The sequence below is a fragment of the Arvicanthis niloticus genome, chromosome 2 (genome assembly GCF_011762505.2).
Source record: "Arvicanthis niloticus isolate mArvNil1 chromosome 2, mArvNil1.pat.X, whole genome shotgun sequence".
Lineage (NCBI taxonomy): Eukaryota > Metazoa > Chordata > Mammalia > Rodentia > Muridae > Arvicanthis > Arvicanthis niloticus.
The window spans coordinates 124842591-124862737 of NC_047659.1; the positions used below are offsets into that span (position 1 = coordinate 124842591).

Sequence of the window (20147 nt, forward strand, 5' to 3'; positions counted from 1 at the left end):
TGAGACAGGATCTCTCTACACGATCCTGGCTGTCCTGAAACTCACTATGTACACCAAGCTAGCCTTGAACTCACAGAGATCCCCTGCCTTTAACTCCCAAGTAGGATTAAAAGCATGCACTACTATACTTGGTTGTGTCAAGTTCTTGCTTACAGTTCAAAACAGCAGTTTATAAATGAAGTTCCTCTCCTTTCTGCATTTAAAAAAAAAAAGTATTTTATATGTATGGATGTTTTGTCTGTGTGTATACTTGTGTACCAAGTGTATGCCTGGTGCCTGTGGAGGTCAGAAGAGGGCACCAGATCTCCTGAAACTGGAAATAGATGGTTGTGAGCCACCATGTGGTTGCTGGGAAACAAACCCATTACCTCTACAAAAAAAAAAGTGCTCTTAACCACTGAGCCATCCCTCTACCCCCGCCCATCCCCCCTTGCTGTGTTCTCAAACAGTATGTGGTTGTCAGAGGTGGCGTGAGTGACTATGTACAGGTCTATGTTCCTACTCCCCAGCAGCTGTGCCTTTCTGTTTTATCTGAATAAAGACTCCATAAGCTTCTAAGTGCAGTAAAGCTACTAGTGCAGTAAAAAACAAAACAAAACAACAACAACAAAACCACCACCACCACAACAACAGACTAAGGATCTGAGCATCTGAGAGTGAGGACATCTGGAATCTAAGCCCACTTCTACCCGACCTGGGACAGACAGCTTCCTTTCTATGTAGTCCACACCTTCTCAGCTTTAAAAGTAGGAGCCAACTCAATTCTAATGTCTTATGAATCAGACAGTACTGAGTTTAATCTCTGAAGGAGAAATTTTGGAATTATTAGAAAAGGAAGTAACCCACTTGTACCTCTTTTAAACTCCCCCCTCCCACTTTGAGCATGCGAGCATTCTACCTTAACTCTTGAATGATGAGAGAGCACAGGTATGCCCACTACTTCCAGCCAAGTCACAAAATACATAAAAACACATTATTTCATATACATGAAGATTCCACATAAGACACAAGAACTCTGCTTACAGATCCTCAGACTCAGAGAAAGTACAAGGTGGAAAGCTACATTCTCTACTAGTTACAATAAACATTTTGAAGATGGACAATGTTTTACTTATTTCTATTTCGAACACTTAGCATAGGTCTTATCATATACAAGGTACTTAAGAAATGTTACTCCATGACTCAGTCAGTATTCATCAGGTTTTTAAGCCAAAGACTAAAGACCATAGCCTTATGCTTTGTCACTGTAACCTTTCTGAGAATAACTCATTTTTCTGAGTAAATAAGTGATTATGCTATATACCTCATCTACATGGCAAGACTCAACACCTTAAAAAAATCAAGCTCCTAAAAGGAAACTGATAAAATGTCACACAAAATGAGTAGGAGGTCTCACCTGGACCACTTGCCATGGGAAATCCGGCCTCCATCCTAACAGAATTTCCAGATGCCACAGGTCCATTCATTCTCACATCTTGGCTTCGGTTCTGACCCAACGCCAGGTTGATAGCACCTTCCCCTAAAAATGACAGTAAAGTTACAGAATGGAAACAGCCAGAGTATATAATGCAGTTTAGTTTAAAGACAGTTACAGAAGGATTACTTTGTCTGGTTTTAAAGAATTATACTAGGTTTACCACTACAAAAAAAGGATAGGTCAGTATTCTAAGCCCAACCTAATTCCTTATTACATAGTTCAGGCTATCTCTGAATTCAGGACTTTCCAGCCTCGCCCACCAGAATGCTGGAATTACAAGAAACTGAAATCCTAGCCTATACAAGCTTGTTCCAGCTTAGCAAGCACAAGGCGATCACAGTCAGTCCTCACAATCATTGATGAAGTTGCTTAGTGTCAGAGGGCTTCAAAGTCTCAACATTTATTTTCAAAACTGGCCCAGAAATTGTGTGTGGGCAGGGGCAGGATAGAAACAAGGGAGAGAACAGGAAGAAACTCAGAAACTCAAAATTCTTGATTTCCTTCTGGGAGTTTATAATTAGAAGATAAGAGATATGAAGTTTAATGTGAAAAAAAGGCAAGATAGTATGGACATTGAACTGCCTGGGTGTAGAGACACTGGAGTACTTGTGAGGAAATTACCATTTTCTTTCAATAACTGCACTATAAAAATGGTTTCCAGGTTGTGAATACAAGTCGGTTGGCAGAGTCCTTGCCTACCATGCAAAAGACACTGAGTTCTATGCCCAGCATTGCACAAACCTAGTTACAACATGTCTGTTATCGAAGCACTTCAGAGGTGGAGGGAAGATTAGAGGTTCAAGATTGTGCTCTGCTACCTAGGGTACTAGAGGCTGACGGCTACACAGAATCCTATCTCAAAAATAAACAAACAAAACCACAAAGAACAAAGAGATCCCTACAAGGCTTCTAGTAGAGATGTCATGTAATGGCAAGCAGAGAAGTCTCTGTTAGCTACCCCTGTGGCAAAAGAACACTGAAGCATGTTTTTAATGGGCCATGCTGGGGACTGAATCCTTGTACATGGTAAGTATGTGCTGGACTTGTTGCCTGTATTTGTTTTTAAGGTTTATTTTATGTGAGACATTTGCCTTCAAGTATGCATATGTATCACATGCATATAGTACCCAAAGAAGTCAGAGAGGGTGTTGGAATTATGGATGGTTGTGAGCCACTATGTGGGTGCTGGAAACCAAACCCAGGTCTTCTGCAAGAGTAGCAAGTATTCTTAACTGTGAGCCATCTTAAGATGGCTCATTTGAACTTCACTAATAGGTAAGATCACTAAAATTGTCTTATTAAACAGTTTCTAAGGAAACTTAAATCCTTTTTTAAAAAGATTCATTTACTTTATGTATATGAGTACACTGTTCCTGTCTTCAGACACACCAGAAAAGGGCATCGGATCCCATTACAGATGGTTGTGAGCCACCTTGTGGTTGCTGGGGATTGAACTCAGGACCTCTGGAAGAGCAGTCAGCTCTCCAGCCATGGAAATTTAAATCTTACTTGGCCTAATGGAAAACAGCTGCTGAGCCAGGCAAGGTGGCTCAGACCTTTAATCTCAGCACTCGGGAGGCAGAAGCTGGTGGATCTCTGTGAGTTCAAGGCCAGTCTGACTTATAAAGTAAATTCCAGGACAGCTAGGACTGTGACACAGAGAAACCCTGTCCCAAAAAAACAAAGAGGAGGAGGAGGAAGAAGAACAAAGAAAGAGCTGCTGAAACAAGTTAATCCACAATTTTGACTACTATAGTACCTTTCTTAGAAGACACCTAAATGTGTGGACAGTTAAAATGTCCACATTAAAATGAGCCCTTCATTTGAGAGTTGGAAGGATTATATGCCCCAACTCCTTTTGTATCTTAGGATTTTGGTTTACAGCCTGAAGGTAAAGCAGGAAACTAATAAGAAGGTACTTTGTCTGTCTGTCATGGAGCTTTCTGTGTAAAGTTTAATCAGGGGACTAACCGGCTGGTCATAGGGAACAACATCCTACCAATAAAGGAGTATCATCAGAAGCTGCCAGATACTGCTACTCAGTTTTTTAGGAACCAAGCGTGAAAGCCAAATAAAGTATGGGTTTTGGAGGGAAAACCAAAACCCATTTTCATTGGGAAAGAGCTAGCAATTTACTAAACTTGCTAAGAAATTTTGAGTGGAAGTTTTTTGGGGTTTTTTGTTCTTTTCCCTTTTTTGAGTAGGAGGTGTGTTTATTTACTTATTTAAAAAAAAAACAAAACAAAACAGGATCTTACTCTACAGTCTAGGCTGGCTTCAAATCTGTAGCAATCCTCCTGCTTCAGCCTCCTTAGTGCTGGGATTATAGGTATGAGCTACTTCACCTTGCTTCCCAAGCAGAAATAACATCAAGTGATGTCACTCCTTGTATAGAAGTCCCCCATTCCAGGAGACTAGGGAGATAGCTCAGTTATTAACATGATTGCTTGGGACCCAAATTTGATTCCTAGTACCCATTTTAAAAAGTCCTAGGACCCATTTTAAAAAGCCTGGCATGGCACCGTGGACCACACCTGTAATCCCGACACAGGGGAGGCAGAGAAAGGAGACTCACTGAAGCTCAGTGGCCAGCCAACCTGGCCTAATTGGCAAGTCCCAGGACTGAGTGAAAGACTTTGTCTAAAAACACAAGGCAGGGACGGTGAGATGGCTCAGAGTAAAGGCATTTGTTTCCAAGCCTAATGACTGGAATTTGATCTCTAGGACCTACATAGTGGACAAAGATAATTGGCTCCCATAGGTTATCTTCTGACCTCTACACACACACACATACACACACACACACAAATAAAATATATAAAAATTATTTTTAAAAAGAAATTGTGTATTTTTCCATAGTTGATATTTACATCAATTATAAATTTGATTCACATCAATCATAGAGTTTTCTTTCTTATTAACATCATGGGTTCATTTGAGTTCATAACAGCAACAGGCATATTTTATTTATAATTATCTGCCAGGTGCTAAAGCAAAGTAGTGCTATTATATCCTTCCTTGCTTTCATTCAACATGTTTACTAAAGAGACTAATAAGGACCAGGCAATTCAAAAATATAACAGTAAACAAAACCAGACATGATACCTTTCCTACTGGAGCTTACAGAACATGGAGAAATAAACAGTAATCAAATAACTTCTCTCAGTAAAGTGTGAGATAAACTATCTGAGAGAAAGGGATTTTTGTTAGAGCATAACAACAGACTTAGCCAGAGACTTAAGGCTGAAAAGATTAACCTGAAGAATGGGATGTTAAGAGCAGCACTCCATAGACAGGCAGTGACTGCAAAAGATCTATGATAGAAGGAAGAACTGTGTGATCAAAGAATCAAGTAAAAACTGAAGAGACTGCAAAACAGAGAGCTGGGGAAGGAAATTAACTAGCATAAGGCTATATGACAGAGTTAGACCTCAGACTATGCAAGCCCTGAGATCATGGTAGAGAATTTGGCCTATATTCTGTAAACAAGTAGCAAGCAACAGAAGGGCTTTAAGCTGGATGCTATATAGAAATATTAGAATAAGCATATTTTTACATTCAGAGGGTCATTCCAGTAACAAACAGTTACATAAGAACTGTTTGGGACTCCCTAATCTGCTAAATGAACAAAGGGAATATTACTCAATAAAGGAAAGCAATTAAAATTAAACATTCTTCAAAAGACAAATCAGTTCATTGCAGGGTACAAGTAAGATCAAAGTCTAAGACTGAAGGCCAAAAGAGCCAAAGGATTGAACATTCAGGCTACAGCAATACCCTCAATCCATTTTTATTCAAAGGTACTGCAACACGAAACACAGGATACACAGGTGCGTGAGATTCTCAAACATAAGAAAGAGCAGAGAGCTAGCTAAGGCAGCATCAGAAATTATACAGGGGGTGCTACTGTTATTGTATTTTGGTTCAAATGAGCACATGGCAAAGTAAAGGACCTTCAATCTGAACGGAGAGAATCCCCAGATCCCGAAGCTGCTGGTTGTTGCTCTGAGCCAGGATCCGTAGCCGCTCTGCTGCTTCCCGGGGGATGTTGAATGTGACTCGCACACTGTTCCACGGCTCCACTTTCTGTACCTTTAGCTTGCTGGATTCTTGGTCATGAAGGAAAGAGAATAACATTAATTTTGAAGGCATTTGAGAATGAGCAACTAAAAAACAAAACAAAAATCCCTATTTTAAATAAGAGCAGAGTCCACTGAAGCACAATTATAATGTACAAAAATTAATCAAAAATGGAACAAACACTTAAAACACAGACCTAAAACTCTTAGAAGAAAATATATGACAAGCTTCACCACCTTGGACTTGGCAGCAGTTTCTTGGATATGGCAACAAAAGACACTGTTTCTCTGTGTAGCCCTGGCTGTCCTGGAATTCATTCTGTAGACTAGGCTGGCCTCCAACTCACAGAGATTCCCCCTGACTCAGCCTCCTAAGTGCTAGGATTAAAGGTGTGTATCACTACTGCCCGTCCTCAAACACTGGACTTCTTAATGGTTTTGTGCATTAAAAAAACACTATCAAATGACTACATACCATATTATATAAGGGTGGCTATTATAAAAATAGAATATAGCAAATGTTGACAACGATACGAGGAAATTGGGGACCCCTGTGCACTAACTATGGGAGTACACAAATGGTACAACTACTAAGAAAACTCTATGGGGAGAGGTTATATAATGACAGCAGCCAGCAAGTGAGTATCTGGAAGATGGCCCACCGTTCTGCATGGTTGTGATGTATCACTCTAGGAGGCACAGCCCCAGAGACTTTGCCCAAGGATTACTTCTCACTGCCGGGATGCCTTTCCTGCCATTATTACATAGCCTAATGACTCCTGGGCATCAGTCCACTCTATTGGGTAAATTTCCTACAGATTTCACAACAAAGATGGAACTTTTATGAATTAATGCTGTTTAGATGAATTAATGACTTTGTAACATTCAAATAATTTTAGGAAAAAAGTTTAAGGAGATGGTTTTAGTGTTAAGAGTCAAGAATAGAATGTGCTCCCTCTTCATAAAACAGTAAGTAAAAGCTGCATGATAAGCTTCCATAAATTACACTAAGAAGAGAAATAGGCTTGGGACAGATTTGTGATCAAGAAAAAACATTCATTCTAGGTCAGGTCCAAGGATGAAACCACAGGTTTCACTATGTACTATGATAAAGCAAAGCTGTGTGAAACTGTTGCTTTGAACTTATAATGAGCTTACAGAATAAAACACAGCTTTGAACTTACTCTTGATATCCTTCTGTAACTCCCCTTTTGTCTAACATTTTATCTATGAGGTAATTTTATAAAGAACTTTTGTGTAAGAAGGTATAAAAAGCTGGAAAGAAGAAATAAAGTATGGCTTTTGGGGCTGTGCTCCATTCACCAAGAGTGTGTGTGTGTGTGTGTGTGTGTGTGTATGTGTGTATGTGTGTATACACACACATATATATGTATGTATGTGCATATATACATATGTAGGTAGGTACATAAGTATGCATGTGCACTTATGAAATAGATGAAACAGGTGGTTAGGGCCAGCCAAAATGTGTATGTGTTCATGCATGTGCACCTGACTTTTTTCTTCTTCCTTCCTTATGACACTGACCAAAGTTATCAGCTTCTGGCCCCCAAAACAGTATGAGCGAGGCCAGAGGTCATCAGCCTTCGGCCTTTGTTTCCCACCTCAGCACCTGACTGTCGGGGCTGGTCCTCAGCAATATAATACAGCACTTTTATTTCTAAGCATACAGCCCAAAGAATTGAAAACAGGACATGGAAGAGTATATCCACATTTACAGCAGCATTACTCATGACACCTTAAACACGGAAGTGATCCAAGTGTCCAGCAACAGATAAGCAATAAGTAAAATGTAGTTTATACATACATTCTGTGGAATATTTGGCCTGAAACAGGAAGGAAAGTCTATCATGTGCTACAGCATGGACAAACACGGAGAATATTATGCTAAATGAAATAAAGTGGTCATAAAGATACATGATTCTGCTTCTATGAAGTAGGTGAAAATAAAGAAAGGGGGCTATAGAGTTACAGAACTGGCTTGCTTTTCCAGGGGATTGAGGTTCAAACTGACCCAGAGAAAGACTAAGTGAGCTGTGCAGAAACTGACAGCTACCTAGTGAAACAAAGGTGTTCAAACAAGCTCTAAGTGTCAAGTCTACTGCTTTTCCATGACATCTGGAGACATGTCTCCATACACTGAAAAACTTTGGATCTTGGTTCCAAAGGACAGAGACACTAAAGTTTTTTCCAATCTGATGACTACTGGAAACTTATCTGTGTTCTGCACACACATCTAATGTCTTTATATTAGTTGTAATGTTAATGTAGTTGAAAATTATTTAATTACAATACAGTTATACTTTACTAGCAACTTTTAAAACAAGGCAAAGTGGCCTAAACCTATAATCCCAGCATCATGGGTGTAGGCAGGTAACTGTCAAAGCATACAGCAACAAGAAAGAAGCAGAAATTAAAGCAATTACCCATGTGTAACAAGTTGGGCACGTTCTTTAATATTGCATCCAGTTTCCATTTGAAGTCTTTATCATCTATATTTCCTTTGAAGGCTACAAAAATTGTGGAATCCTCCAAAATACTATCACTTTTTGTGTCATCATCTTCTAGTCCAGAGTCAAACTCCACCTCTGAGTCTCCCATTGTTGATGAACACAAGGAAGTATAGATGTCTTCAAAGTTTGGAAGGTCATCCAAAACCATGGTGTATTATTCCAGAAGTATATGCAAAGTGAATAATAAGAAAACCTTAAAAAAAAAAAAAAAAAGAGGATGCAGAGTATTAAAACTTAACCATTATATGTTCAATATATCATTTTTATTTAATATATCATCTATGCTTCCATAAGAGATGTAATTTATTTACTAAATAAAATTTCCTTTCATAATACTATTTGCTACTTTTTTTTTGTTAAGACCAGAATATTGGGAAAAATATACAGTGTCACAGGAAAATAAATGGACCCGAGTGTTAACAGTACACACCTGCAATCTCAGCAGGAAGATCACCAGTTGAGCCCACCCAGGGCTGCAGAGTCAAGCTCTTGTCTCAAAAACAGCACCCTGAAAATCCTTTATAAAATAACTTATACTTCCTCTCTAGCTACATTTAAAAATTTCTAATAACATTAAAAGTAAATAAGTAAAACTAATATAATAAAGATTTTTAAGGCTAAAAAGCTGCTGCTTAGCAGGAGAAAAACTGAGTCTTGAAACTGCCAAAAAACTGTAGGTATTTAGCAACCATTTCAAAGTAGGACAGAAAGAAAAATAACCTAATGATTTATGTCATGTTCTTAGTAAAACAAGAATAAGCCAAACCAAAATTAGTAGCTGGAAAGTCATAACACAGACTGATGAGATGGTTAAGTAGTAAGTGCTTCTAAGCCTGTGAACCTGAGACTGTCTCAAAAAAAAAAAGGGGGGGTGCTGGTGAGATGACTTAGCAGGGAACTGTGACCGCTCCAATTGATGATGAGTGTGATCTCTGAGATCCATATTGTGAAGGAGAGAATTAAACTGCAAGCTGTCATCTGACTTACACAAACACCAAGCCCATTCACACACACAGTAAATTAATAAATGTTTAAACATTTAAAAAAAAAGATGGGCTGGTGAGATGGCTCAGTGGTTAAGAGCACTGACTGGTCTTCCAGAGGTCATGAGTTCAAATCCCAGCAACCACATGGTGGCTCACAACCATCCATAATGAGATCTGATGCCCTCATATGGGTGTCTGAAGACAGCTACAGTGTACTTACATAAAATAAATAAATAAATTCTTTTAAAAAAAAAAAGACAAAAAAAATGTTAGGATAGGTGTTAATAAAATGGATTAAAACAAAACTATAAAAGATTTAATGAAACAAAGAGTTAGTTGATAAGATAACCAAATTAACCAAAATAAATAGACATGAATTAAGAAAACTAGGAGGCTGAAGACACAGCTCAGTGGATACAGAGCTCGTCTAACAGGCACAGAGCCCTGGATGTAATCCCCAGCATCACATAAACCAGGCACAGTGACACACACCTGTAATTCTAGCACATGAGAGGTGGGAGCAGGAGGGTTTCAGAAATCCAACATCATATCTGGCTAAAAGGGTTTAAGGCCAGTTGGGATACAAGAGGCTTGGCCTCAAAAAAGATAAGTATACATACATAATATACATAACATACGTTGCATACACAATACTTACATATACTAAAAAAGAGATATTAAAGCAGTGAAATTCAAAAAGGATCATTAAGTAATTTTTGAAAACTTCCAGTAAATTGTTAAAACTAGATGGAATCAGTATTTTTTTCTCAATACACAAATTACCAAAATTAAACCAAAAGGCTATAACCAAAAAAAAAAAAAAAAAAAAAAAAAAAAAAAAAAAAAAAAAAAAAAAGGCTAACATACAATGAGGGCTGGTGAGACAGGTTAGTATGTAAAGCACTTACTTGTAGCCAAGCCTCGTGACTCAAGTTTAATGTCTGGAAACTACGTGGAGGAAAAAGAGAGCCAGCCACCTCTGTATGTTGTTTGTTAACCTCTCTACCTCTTGGTAGCATAAGCGCATACAAGATATGCACATACAATAGAAATAAGTTATGGAGGCTGGAGAGATGGCTCAGCAATTATGAGAACATGCTGCTCTTACAGAGGATCCAATGGTTTTGAGTGGGTGCTAGGAAATGAACTTGGCTTCTCTGCAAGAATAGCAAGTACTACTCTTAACCCCTAAGCAACTCTCTAGTCCCACTTCACCCTCTGGTCGAACTGATTATAGTGCCTGAATTCTTTGTTGTGTGTTTGCTTGTTTTGATACAAGGTTTTTCTATGTAGCTCTGCTGTCCTGGAACTCATTATGTAGACTTTGCTGGCCTCGAACTCATCCTAGAGATCCACTTGCCTCTGCCTCTTGAGTTAAAGGTATATTCAAAATAAAAATATGTGCTATCATATCACTCCAGCTAGTGCCTGTAGCAAATGAAAAGCATAAAAACAAGCAAGGCAGAAGTCAAATCACTCCTACTTATAGATATTATCATATACTTGAAAGATACTAAGAACTTCACAAGGTAACTCTTAGAGTTAAATAGTAAATACTTTCAATAAAATATCAAGGATACAAAATTAACATAAAAAAAAAAAAAAACAGTAGCAGGGCTAGTAAAACGGCTCAGCAGTTCAGTGCTACTTTAGAGGACTGAAGCCTGGTCCCCATGTCAGGAGGCTTACAGCCTTGCCTACAACTCCAGCTAGAGGGGATCCCATACCCTCTCCTGAACTCCATGGGCACCCACAAACACACATGCAAATGAAAATAAATCTCTAGGTTCTCTATAGACTGATAACATGCTGGGAAATAAATCAGGAGAGATGGCTCTGGCTCAGACCCAGGTTCAATTCCTAAAAACTACATGGAGGTTCTCAATTGTAACCTCAGTTCCAGTATCACCCTTTTCTGGCCTCCTTGGGAACTTCACGAATGTGGTGTATAGACATACAAGAATGAAAAATATACACAGTACATATAAAACAAATTTAAAATAAAAGAAAAAACAAAAAGGTAGACTAAAAAAAAGAATCTCTTACATAAAGTTTCACTTACCAAAATGTCTTAATTTTTATCACTTAACCAGATCATCCTCTAAGTCCAAGCAAGGTGGCATCTTTAGGGTTTATATGTCAAAGTAGCAGCCAAATCAGAATTCTTTTAGAAAGGGATAAAATAAAGTGAGAGAGAGAGAGAACACAGTATTATAAAAAAAAATAAGATTAAAAATATGAACAATAAAGTCAATATGTAAACTCTAGAGATTGTTAAATCAGCTTTCACTAGAAGCCTTAAAACATGCCTTATCTTACATGTAGAATGTAGAAGCAAAACTCAGGAGCCCAAACTAGCTTCATGTAAGAACCACAGAACTAGGAATTCTGGCTTTCTAGCACTTTCCAGACTTTTATTCCTAACCCTGCCAAATTAAACAAGGAAACTGCCTATAGATATTTGAAGACAAATATTTTTGTTTTTACAAGTTTTAAAAGATTTAAAACTTGTGTTTTGCTTGTATGTATATATGTGTGCCACATGTGTGTCTGGTGCCTATAGAGGCCAGAAGAGGGTGTCAAATGCCTTGGAACTGGAGTTACAGATGGTTGTAAGCCACTGTATCAGTGCTGAAAGCCAACCCAGGTCCTCTGGAAGATCAGCCAGAGGTATTAACAGCTGAGTATCTGTCCAGCCCCACAGAATATTTTCTATTCACATTAAATACAAAACTCACATCTTCTAACATAATTTCAAATTTATTTTAAATCCACAAAGTATAAATGTTTTCCCTATTTTATTCACAATATCTTGTGGTTTGAATTAAAATTTTAGTTTAAATTCTAAAGCATTCTTTACAACAAACATACAAATTATACATGAAAAATTATTTTTTGGCATGCTCCAGAAAAAAATTACTTAATAAGACAGTATCAGACTATAACATCTTTAACTTTAGTGTTATAATTTTGTTATTGCCACATACCAATTAAAACCTTTGAAACATCTATTTAATGTGTGCATACATACATACATGTGTAACAGTGTGCAGATGTGAAAAGACAACTTGTAACAATCAGCTTTTCATTTCTACCATCCTGAGGATTGAATTTAGGTCTTCAGGTTTGGTGGCCAAGTGTCCCTACCCTCAGAAACTATATTATGAGCTCAATATTGATTTTTATAATCTTGAAACTTTAGATGGTTATATACTAGTAGCTAATAAGTAACCAAAAAAACCTCTATTGTTTTATTGCTTTTTTAATTAAAGAAAAAGGTACTTTTAAAGTTAGGCCATAAGGAAAAATCTTAGCCGGGCGGTGGTGGCACACGCCTTTAATCCCAGCACTTGGGAGGCAGAGGCAGGCGGATTTCTGAGTTCGAGGCCAGCCTGGTCTACAGAGTGAGTTCCAGGACAGCCAAGGCTACACAGAGAAACCCTGTCTCGGGGGGGGGGGGGGGGGGGGCGGAAGGAAAATCTTAAACAACAATAGAGTACTCAAATACTCTAGTAACAATGCACTTAAATGATTAACTCAAAATAAAACCAACAAACAATTCTATCTTACAGTAACAGCAAAACCTATGGATTCAGGTTAAGAAAAAAATGCAATATTTCTAGAAAACTATAAATTAATACAATTATAGGAACCCAATAATACAATAATACAGGCAAATTAATGAGAAAGAAAACTAATAGTCATAAAATATCTACATGAGGTATGGGGGAGGTAAATAAATAACTTAAATAGCTGACTCAAAGTTAGAAAAAAAAAAGTCATGAGAGTGAGCTAATGAGCTAAGGGAGCCAAATGAACACAACAGTAAACCAGAACTCAGTGAGAACACAGAAGAACAGACACTGATGGGGCACGCCTGCAATCAGCCCTGAGGCTATAATTCAAAACCCTTACTCAAAAAATTAAGAAAGGGTCAGACCCAGTGGTTCAGGCTGGTAATCTCAGCACTTGGAAGGAGGGAGCACTCAGGGCAAGAAAATCAGTAGTTCAAGGCCAGCCAGGAACAAAGAGAGTCTGAGGCCTGTACTGCATGAGACACTATTTCAAGTTAATAAAATAAAACAATACAAAAGTAAACAGGTAAGTTATTTTTAAAAAATATGAGGCAGGTTGTGACTCTTGACCTTGAATTCTCGGCAATCCTCCTGCCTCAGCTTCTCATGTGCTGTGATTACAGGTGCTATACTTCTATACTGGAAGAATATTTTAAAGTTATATAACTAGTTAACTTAAGACAGAAGGAAAACAACAAGGCAGGCAGTGGTGGTACATGTCTTTTGAGGCCAGCATGGTCTACAGATTGAGTTCTAGGAAAGCCAGAACTACATACCAAACCATTTCAAAAAACCAACCATTTACCACTCCTACCTCAAGGAGAAAAAAGGGAACAACAAACAATAGGCCAGAGCAACACAAAACAGAAACAAAAAAGGATAGGTGACTCTGACTATTTTGGCCAAGATTGTGTTCATCATAACATAAATTTTTGTTTTGTTTTGAGACAGGGCTTCTCTGTGTAGCTCTGGCTGCCCTGGAATTCACTCTGTAGACCAGGTTGGCCTTGAACTCCAAGATCCACTTGCCTTGGCCTACAATGATTTAAAGGCACATGCTACTGCCAAGCTACAATATAAATGTTTTGGTATTCTTATGTTGAGAGCACAGCAGGAAGGTCTTGAGTCCAAAGATCTCCAGAGAGACCAGAGATGTTATGCATACAGGATTGTCTTTCCAATGGGAAAGACCCAAAACCTGTTTTTCCATCCAGAAACCTGGGAACTGGAAGTGATTAAGCTGCTGGTGAGTGTTATCTGTTGGGCCAGACCACAGCAAGCTCCAATATAAACTCTGGAACAAAGGCAGTTAGTAAACTAAATGATTCTTACAGCAAGGGGGTTCCCCAAACTACCACAACCAGGATGGAGATACTCAGTAGTCTGAATGACCCTTACATTATCTGTATAGTTAGAGGGTCCTCCAAGCTCCTGCAACCAGGACCTGAGGTGGCTTATAGCACAAATGACCTTTACACTGTCTATATGACGGAGACCAGGCCAGACACTTCTTTAGGCCATTTTAAGCTTGTACAGGTAGCCTATCTCTAGAACTCATCTTCTTGGAAAAAATGACATGTACTCTGAGTTGAGTTTCAATGTAATTGTTCCTTGTGCACCAAGGATTGTATTACAACAGGAGAGCTATTCTAAATTATACTCTGTTTAAATTTGTTGGGAACACACCACACAGCATCAGACTCCCAGAAGTCTTGATCCAGGTTAATGAACCAATTTTTCATTCTCACCTCTTCACAATTCATTTCCCTGCCATGACCACCTGGAGGGTCCCCTTCATTCCCAAGCACCATATACAAACTTAATGAAAAACAAAACACTTCTTTAAAGAATACAGAAGTCTAATGGCCTGAAGTTGTTCTAGAGCACAGACACATATATAAAAACCTTTCAGTGCTTTTTAAAATTGTATTTATGATTTTGTTTATATGTGGGCATACTCATGCCACAGCACCCACATGGACATCAGAGGACAACTTCAGAGTCACTTCTCTCCTTCTACTTTTATGTGGATTCCAGTGACTAAATGCAGGTAATGTGACTTGGTAGCAACCCCTTTACTGAATGAGCAATCTTGCCAGTCCCTTAATGCATGTAGTGAAGTAAATATAAATACTCAAAGCCAACACAATCTGTAGGCTGAAAGCTACAGATCTGTTTTTAAATACTGTGTGCTCTTACACCAATGTGTGAAATTCTAAATCAAATTTTAAATAGCCTTGGCAGTACTTTAAAGGAGGTTTGTTACTGGGATTCAAAGTAAACTCCATATCAGAAAACTGAGGGGAAATATTATGTGATTATCTCCATTATATTAATACTCCTGTCTCCATTACTAGGTATTGAATCTAGAGTTTTAAACATGCATTTTATTTGGGAGTGAGGGGACACTATTAGGATGGCAGTTAACTGATTTATTTAGAGACTGGGTCTCACTCATATGTACACCACAGCCTGACCTCAAATGAAAGATCTGCCTGCCTCTGCCTCCTGAGTACTGGGGGTATATGCCACCATGACATCTTGGGCTGTGCTAGCAATGTGTAACTCAGGCTAACCTTCAAGTCTTGATCCTGTTGCCTTAGCCTCCAGCATAACTGGATTATATGCCTACCTCATCTGGCTGACTTAATCACTCATTCTTGATAATTTTCTAAAATGGAAAGAATATACAATGTTTTCTTTTTTCTAAATACTTTATTCCATTCTTGTTTGTTTATATTAGTGTTTTGCCTGCATGTATGTTTGTGCAGGATGTGTATGCAGTGCCTGTATAATCCAGAATAAGGCATCAAATCCCGTGAAACTCGAGTTACAGATAGTTGTGTGCTGCCTACAATTGTAAGCTGCCATGTGGATGCTGGAATCGTACCACAGTCCTACAGAAGAGTAACCAGTGCTCTTAACCACTGAGCCATCTCTCCAGGCCCATACAATGCCTTCTTAACATGACAGAAGGGCTAACATATAACTGAGTGGCAGAGTACTTGCATTTATGAAGCACATCACACACACAGAAACCAACAAATACAAATCAGCACTCTGCTTCATAGGAGGAGAATAGGGATCTATCAGTGAACACAGATGTATTGAAAAAAAAATCAGTAAAATAAAACGAGAAATAAAAGTAAAAAAAAAATCAGAAAGACTATAAAACTAAAGGATTGCATTATAGTTGCTGGTATTCTAATGCTAATATCTTCCCCCACCCCACCCCCCAAAAAAACTGTTTGCAGGAGAAGTCTGCATGTAGATTCTGGGAACCTGCCCCCACCCCCATTGGTTCTGATTGGTAAATAAAGATGTCAACAGCCAATAGCTGAAAAGGACAGAGAAGTGGGATTTTAGGATTCCCGGGCTTGGAACTGGGAGCAGAAAGGAGGAGGAGGAGGATCAGCCATGTTGGGTGAGTGTGGAGAAGAGATGTCATGCCTGAGAAGAGTACAGGACAGAGAGGCATGGCCTCCATATGAAGGAGCCAGGAGAGCACAGCCCAGAAGGCTGCCCAGCTGGGTCCAGGGAAGCCAAGAATTAGTAAGTAGTAACTTGGAATTATCGGCGGGAGGTAGATCCTATCAGCAGTGGAGGTTAGGCAGTGGCACAGATTGTGCTGTTTAAGGCATATTAAAATGAAAAGGTTGTGTGTGTCTTTCATTGGGGGGTGGGGGGACGTAAACCATTGAGGCTGGTGGCAAACCCGCCACTGAGACTAATTTAAAAAATTATTACTACACTGTATTCTTGAAGGTCACAAAAGACAAATGAGAAAATTTAGCAAAGCAGCACAATGCAAAATTAATATACAGAAAAAATAGCATTTGCTACCCATATAATCATCAACAGGTGGGGAAAGATCTCACTTTTTAATAGTGACAAAAAAGTTAAAGTCTTTAAGAAGTGACAAAAAAGAAAGGTCAAGATATAAAAAAAAAAACCTTAAAATACTTATTAAGGGAGCTGGAGAAAGAGCTCATTGGTGCGATCACTTGTTGTTCCTGTAGAAGACGCAGGTTCGATTCCAAGCATTCACAAGGTGGCTTGCAGCCATCCGTGAGTCTAGTTCCAGGAGATCTGAGGCCTTCTTCTGACTTCTTAGGGTACCAGACACACCCATGGTGCACATACATACATACATGCAGGCAAAATATGTGTATACATAAAATTTTTTAAAATACTTAATGAAGGACAAAAAATTTTTAAAGACATGGATAAAATGACACCCTCACAGGTAAAGGTTCCTATGTGTCAATTTGCCCTAATTTATAATTTAATGACAACCTAACTCTAAAGTTTGTAGGAAAATTCTGAAAAACCAGATTACAGAAAGGGATTAATCCCTATCAGATTAAAACATGTTATACAGCACTGAGGAGTTGGCTCAGTGGGTGAGAGTGGTTGCTGGGGAACCTGAGGTTTGGAATCCAGTTCCTGAGCAGCCATAGAGAAAGCTGGGCATGGCCATGTGTGCACCTGTAACTCTAGCACTGTGGGGTGGAGACAGGAGGATCACTGTGGTTTGTTGGTTACTAGTCTAGTTCCAGGTTCTAAGAGACCTTTTCTCAAGTGAATAAGGTGAAGAGTGACAGAGCAGGACAGCCAAAGTCCTCTCTGTCCTCTATGAGAAACTGGTTCTCTGTTCAGCCTTACACACACAGACAACACACACATGTAATACATATAAATTAACATTGACCCACAGTATATTCTCAGTAGTTAAAACTACTATAAAAACTTTCATACGTGGATGGGAGACTAATAGAATTTTGAAATTTTAATATCTCATAAAGGTGAAGAAAAATGACTTTCCTTATAAGATACTGGAACAAGGTAGCTAACTATTTAGAAGATAATAAAATTGACTCATTTCTCTCACTATCCAATAAGGAAACTCCAAAAAGACTAAAAACTTCACATATAATAAGTGAAACTCTACATTTTAACATTATAGAAACACAAAAAAATATTTATAGCTTTCAAGAGGGAAAAGTTTTTCTAATGACTCAAAATCTACAAATACAAATAGCTGGGTGTGATAGCACATCTTTAATCCCAGCACTCAGGAGGCAAAGGCAGTGGGTCACAGTGAACGCAAGGCCAGCACGGTCTACTTAGGATGTTCAAGGCCAGCAAGGCTACATTTGTGAGACCCTATCTCCAATAATAATGATGAACACACACACACACACACACACACACACACACACACACACACACACACACTGAGCAAGGTCTTGCATTCAAACTCCAACAGTACAACAAAAGAAAAACCAAATGAAGGGGGTGGGTTGGGGAGGTATGTATAGGCATGTAAACTATATGTACATGTTTTTATATATAAAATAAAAATTCAATAATTTGAACAATTACTGTGTCTAAAAATGAGTACAGGCTGTAATCAAAAATTCAAGAATTTTTTATTTCAATGTAAAGACAAGTTTAGCAGCTCACTGAGCTAGAGTTTGTACTCTGTCTACATAATGATGAAGCTTATTATTAGTGACAATCAATAGATCAGGTAACAAACTACAGCAAGAGATACTAGACCTCAGATCTATAAGACAGCTTGCTATTGGGAATTCTAAAGGGTCAAATAAATAATTTAATTTGGAGGTTTTATCTATGTTTCAATTCCCTTCTAAAACAACAGACAACTGAGAAATTCACCTCTTTATCTAGACTTGGTTCCTCTTATGGAACTAATAAACATTTTCATCCATATTTTATATATTCAACACAAATGATGACTCAAATGCTTTGTTGTAAATGGCTTTTTGAGACAGGGTCATCCTGTATAGTACAGGCCGGCCCTGAACTCAGTATGTACAAGGTTCATGATCCTGCCTCAGTCAAATACTGGGATTACAGGCTGATTTGGACATGGCCAAATGCTCTTCCATCAAACAGATCATTCGTTAACTTACATGCCAATTGCAGCTTGCCAAAGGTAAATATTTTGTTGTATACTGAGCTCAAAATAACTTTTTAAAAGTAAGGTTTAGTCAGTGAGACTTACAGGCTCTTGCTGCCAAACCTGATGAGGTGAGTTCAATTTCCCTGAACCTCAGATGGTGGAAGGAGAGTACCAACTCCCCCTCTAACCTCTATACACACACCATGCATGACACTCACACATCCACATACATACACCCATAAGTGTTTTAAAAAATTTAAGGGACATTTATGAACTCAGGTATAGTTCCTAGTTTAGTGTTTGCCTAACACATATGAAGGACTAGGTTCAATTCCCAGTACTGACAAAAAAATTAAAAGTTTATTTCTAATTCAATTCTTTTAGTTGAAACTAAGTCTTTCAAAAAAAAAATCAAACTTTTATTTTCATTCTACATAATTGACAGACCTGTTAAGAACTCTCTGACCACTCTCAGAGAAGGTAGTCAATAGGACCCCTCTCCATTCCTCCCAGGACCTAGACAAAAGGGGAAAAGAAAAGAGGAAGGAGAGAAACATCAGACAAAAAGACTACATAAACCCAGCAAATAGAATCTAAGTAAATATTGATGACTGGCCAAATTCCATTTATCATTATTTCTGTTAATTTACTCTAGAAAGAGCTGTAAAAGAAAAGTCTCTTATATAGTTTCTTAGAACCATGGTTTTTAGCAAATAAAACTTTATTATTAGAAAGAATGTTCAAGGTATTTTAGCTGTATAACGCTTGCTTATATATGTAAATTCATTTTATATGTCATGATCTTCATGGTTTGTATACTTTTCTTAATGAATATTATACTCCAATTAACATATTTAAAACACAGACAAACTGAAGATAGCCTGGACCACATAATGTGTTCTAGGCTACCCTGTGAACTACACTGAGACCCTGTCTCAAAGGAGAGAAAAAGAGGAAGGGCACAGAAGGGAAAGGGAGAGAAGTGTAGAGGAAGGAAGAAGGAGAGAGAGAAAGGCAGTATGTATTTGTCCAGAAGGGATTCCCTGAAAGATTTTCATGATGGATCAGCTCACAGGTTAGCTCATTTGTCTCAGCTTGCCCATACACTTTGTATCACTGTTCATATGTTTTAACCTATAAATATGTTGATAACATCATACATTTTAATTTAGTATTTACTTTATACTCTGAAAAAATTATTTTATAAATGACAACTGCAAAAACTAAGAAACAAATACATAGAAACACAGATATCCCAAGTTCACAATTATTCCCTATTACAGCTACTTTACCATCCAAACATGGAAATGAAATTAAGCCTAGAGCCCATGCAAACATTTCCTAACCTTTGTATTCATTTTTCAAATAATAAGATCAGCTGGTGTACATATTCAGAAAATACAGCTTTATTTACTGTTTATTTATTTAGACAAAATCTAGCTGTGTAGTCCAGGCTAGCCTAAACTCTTAATCTCCCTGCCTCAGCCTTCTAAGTGCTGGAGCTACAAGTGTGTCCCACCTCATCTGACTGTGGCTAGCACCAGTTACACTAGCACACACTGTGAAATGG

General features: G+C 38.2%; 1 protein-coding gene across 6 annotated transcripts in view; it reads right to left on the reverse strand.

Annotated features, from left to right (window-relative positions):
- The window catches only part of Ncoa6 (nuclear receptor coactivator 6), a 78803-nt gene that overhangs the window by 40014 nt on the left and 18642 nt on the right, over positions 1–20147 (reverse strand). For 5 of the 6 annotated variants that reach the window (XR_013108931.1, XM_076930056.1, XM_076930055.1 and 2 more), the window contains exons 2-6: positions 19025–19093; positions 11136–11237; positions 8001–8280; positions 5431–5586; positions 1397–1519 (exon numbers count right to left, since the gene is read on the reverse strand). Coding sequence is in view for 5 of the 6 variants with exons in the window: in XM_076930056.1 (XP_076786171.1) it covers positions 1397–1519; positions 5431–5586; positions 8001–8235 (514 nt within the window). In the remaining variant the exon portion in view is untranslated. The remainder of the gene's footprint in view (positions 1–1396; positions 1520–5430; positions 5587–8000; positions 8281–11135; positions 11238–19024; positions 19094–20147) is intronic. The other variant, XM_034494394.2, reaches the window with a different exon arrangement.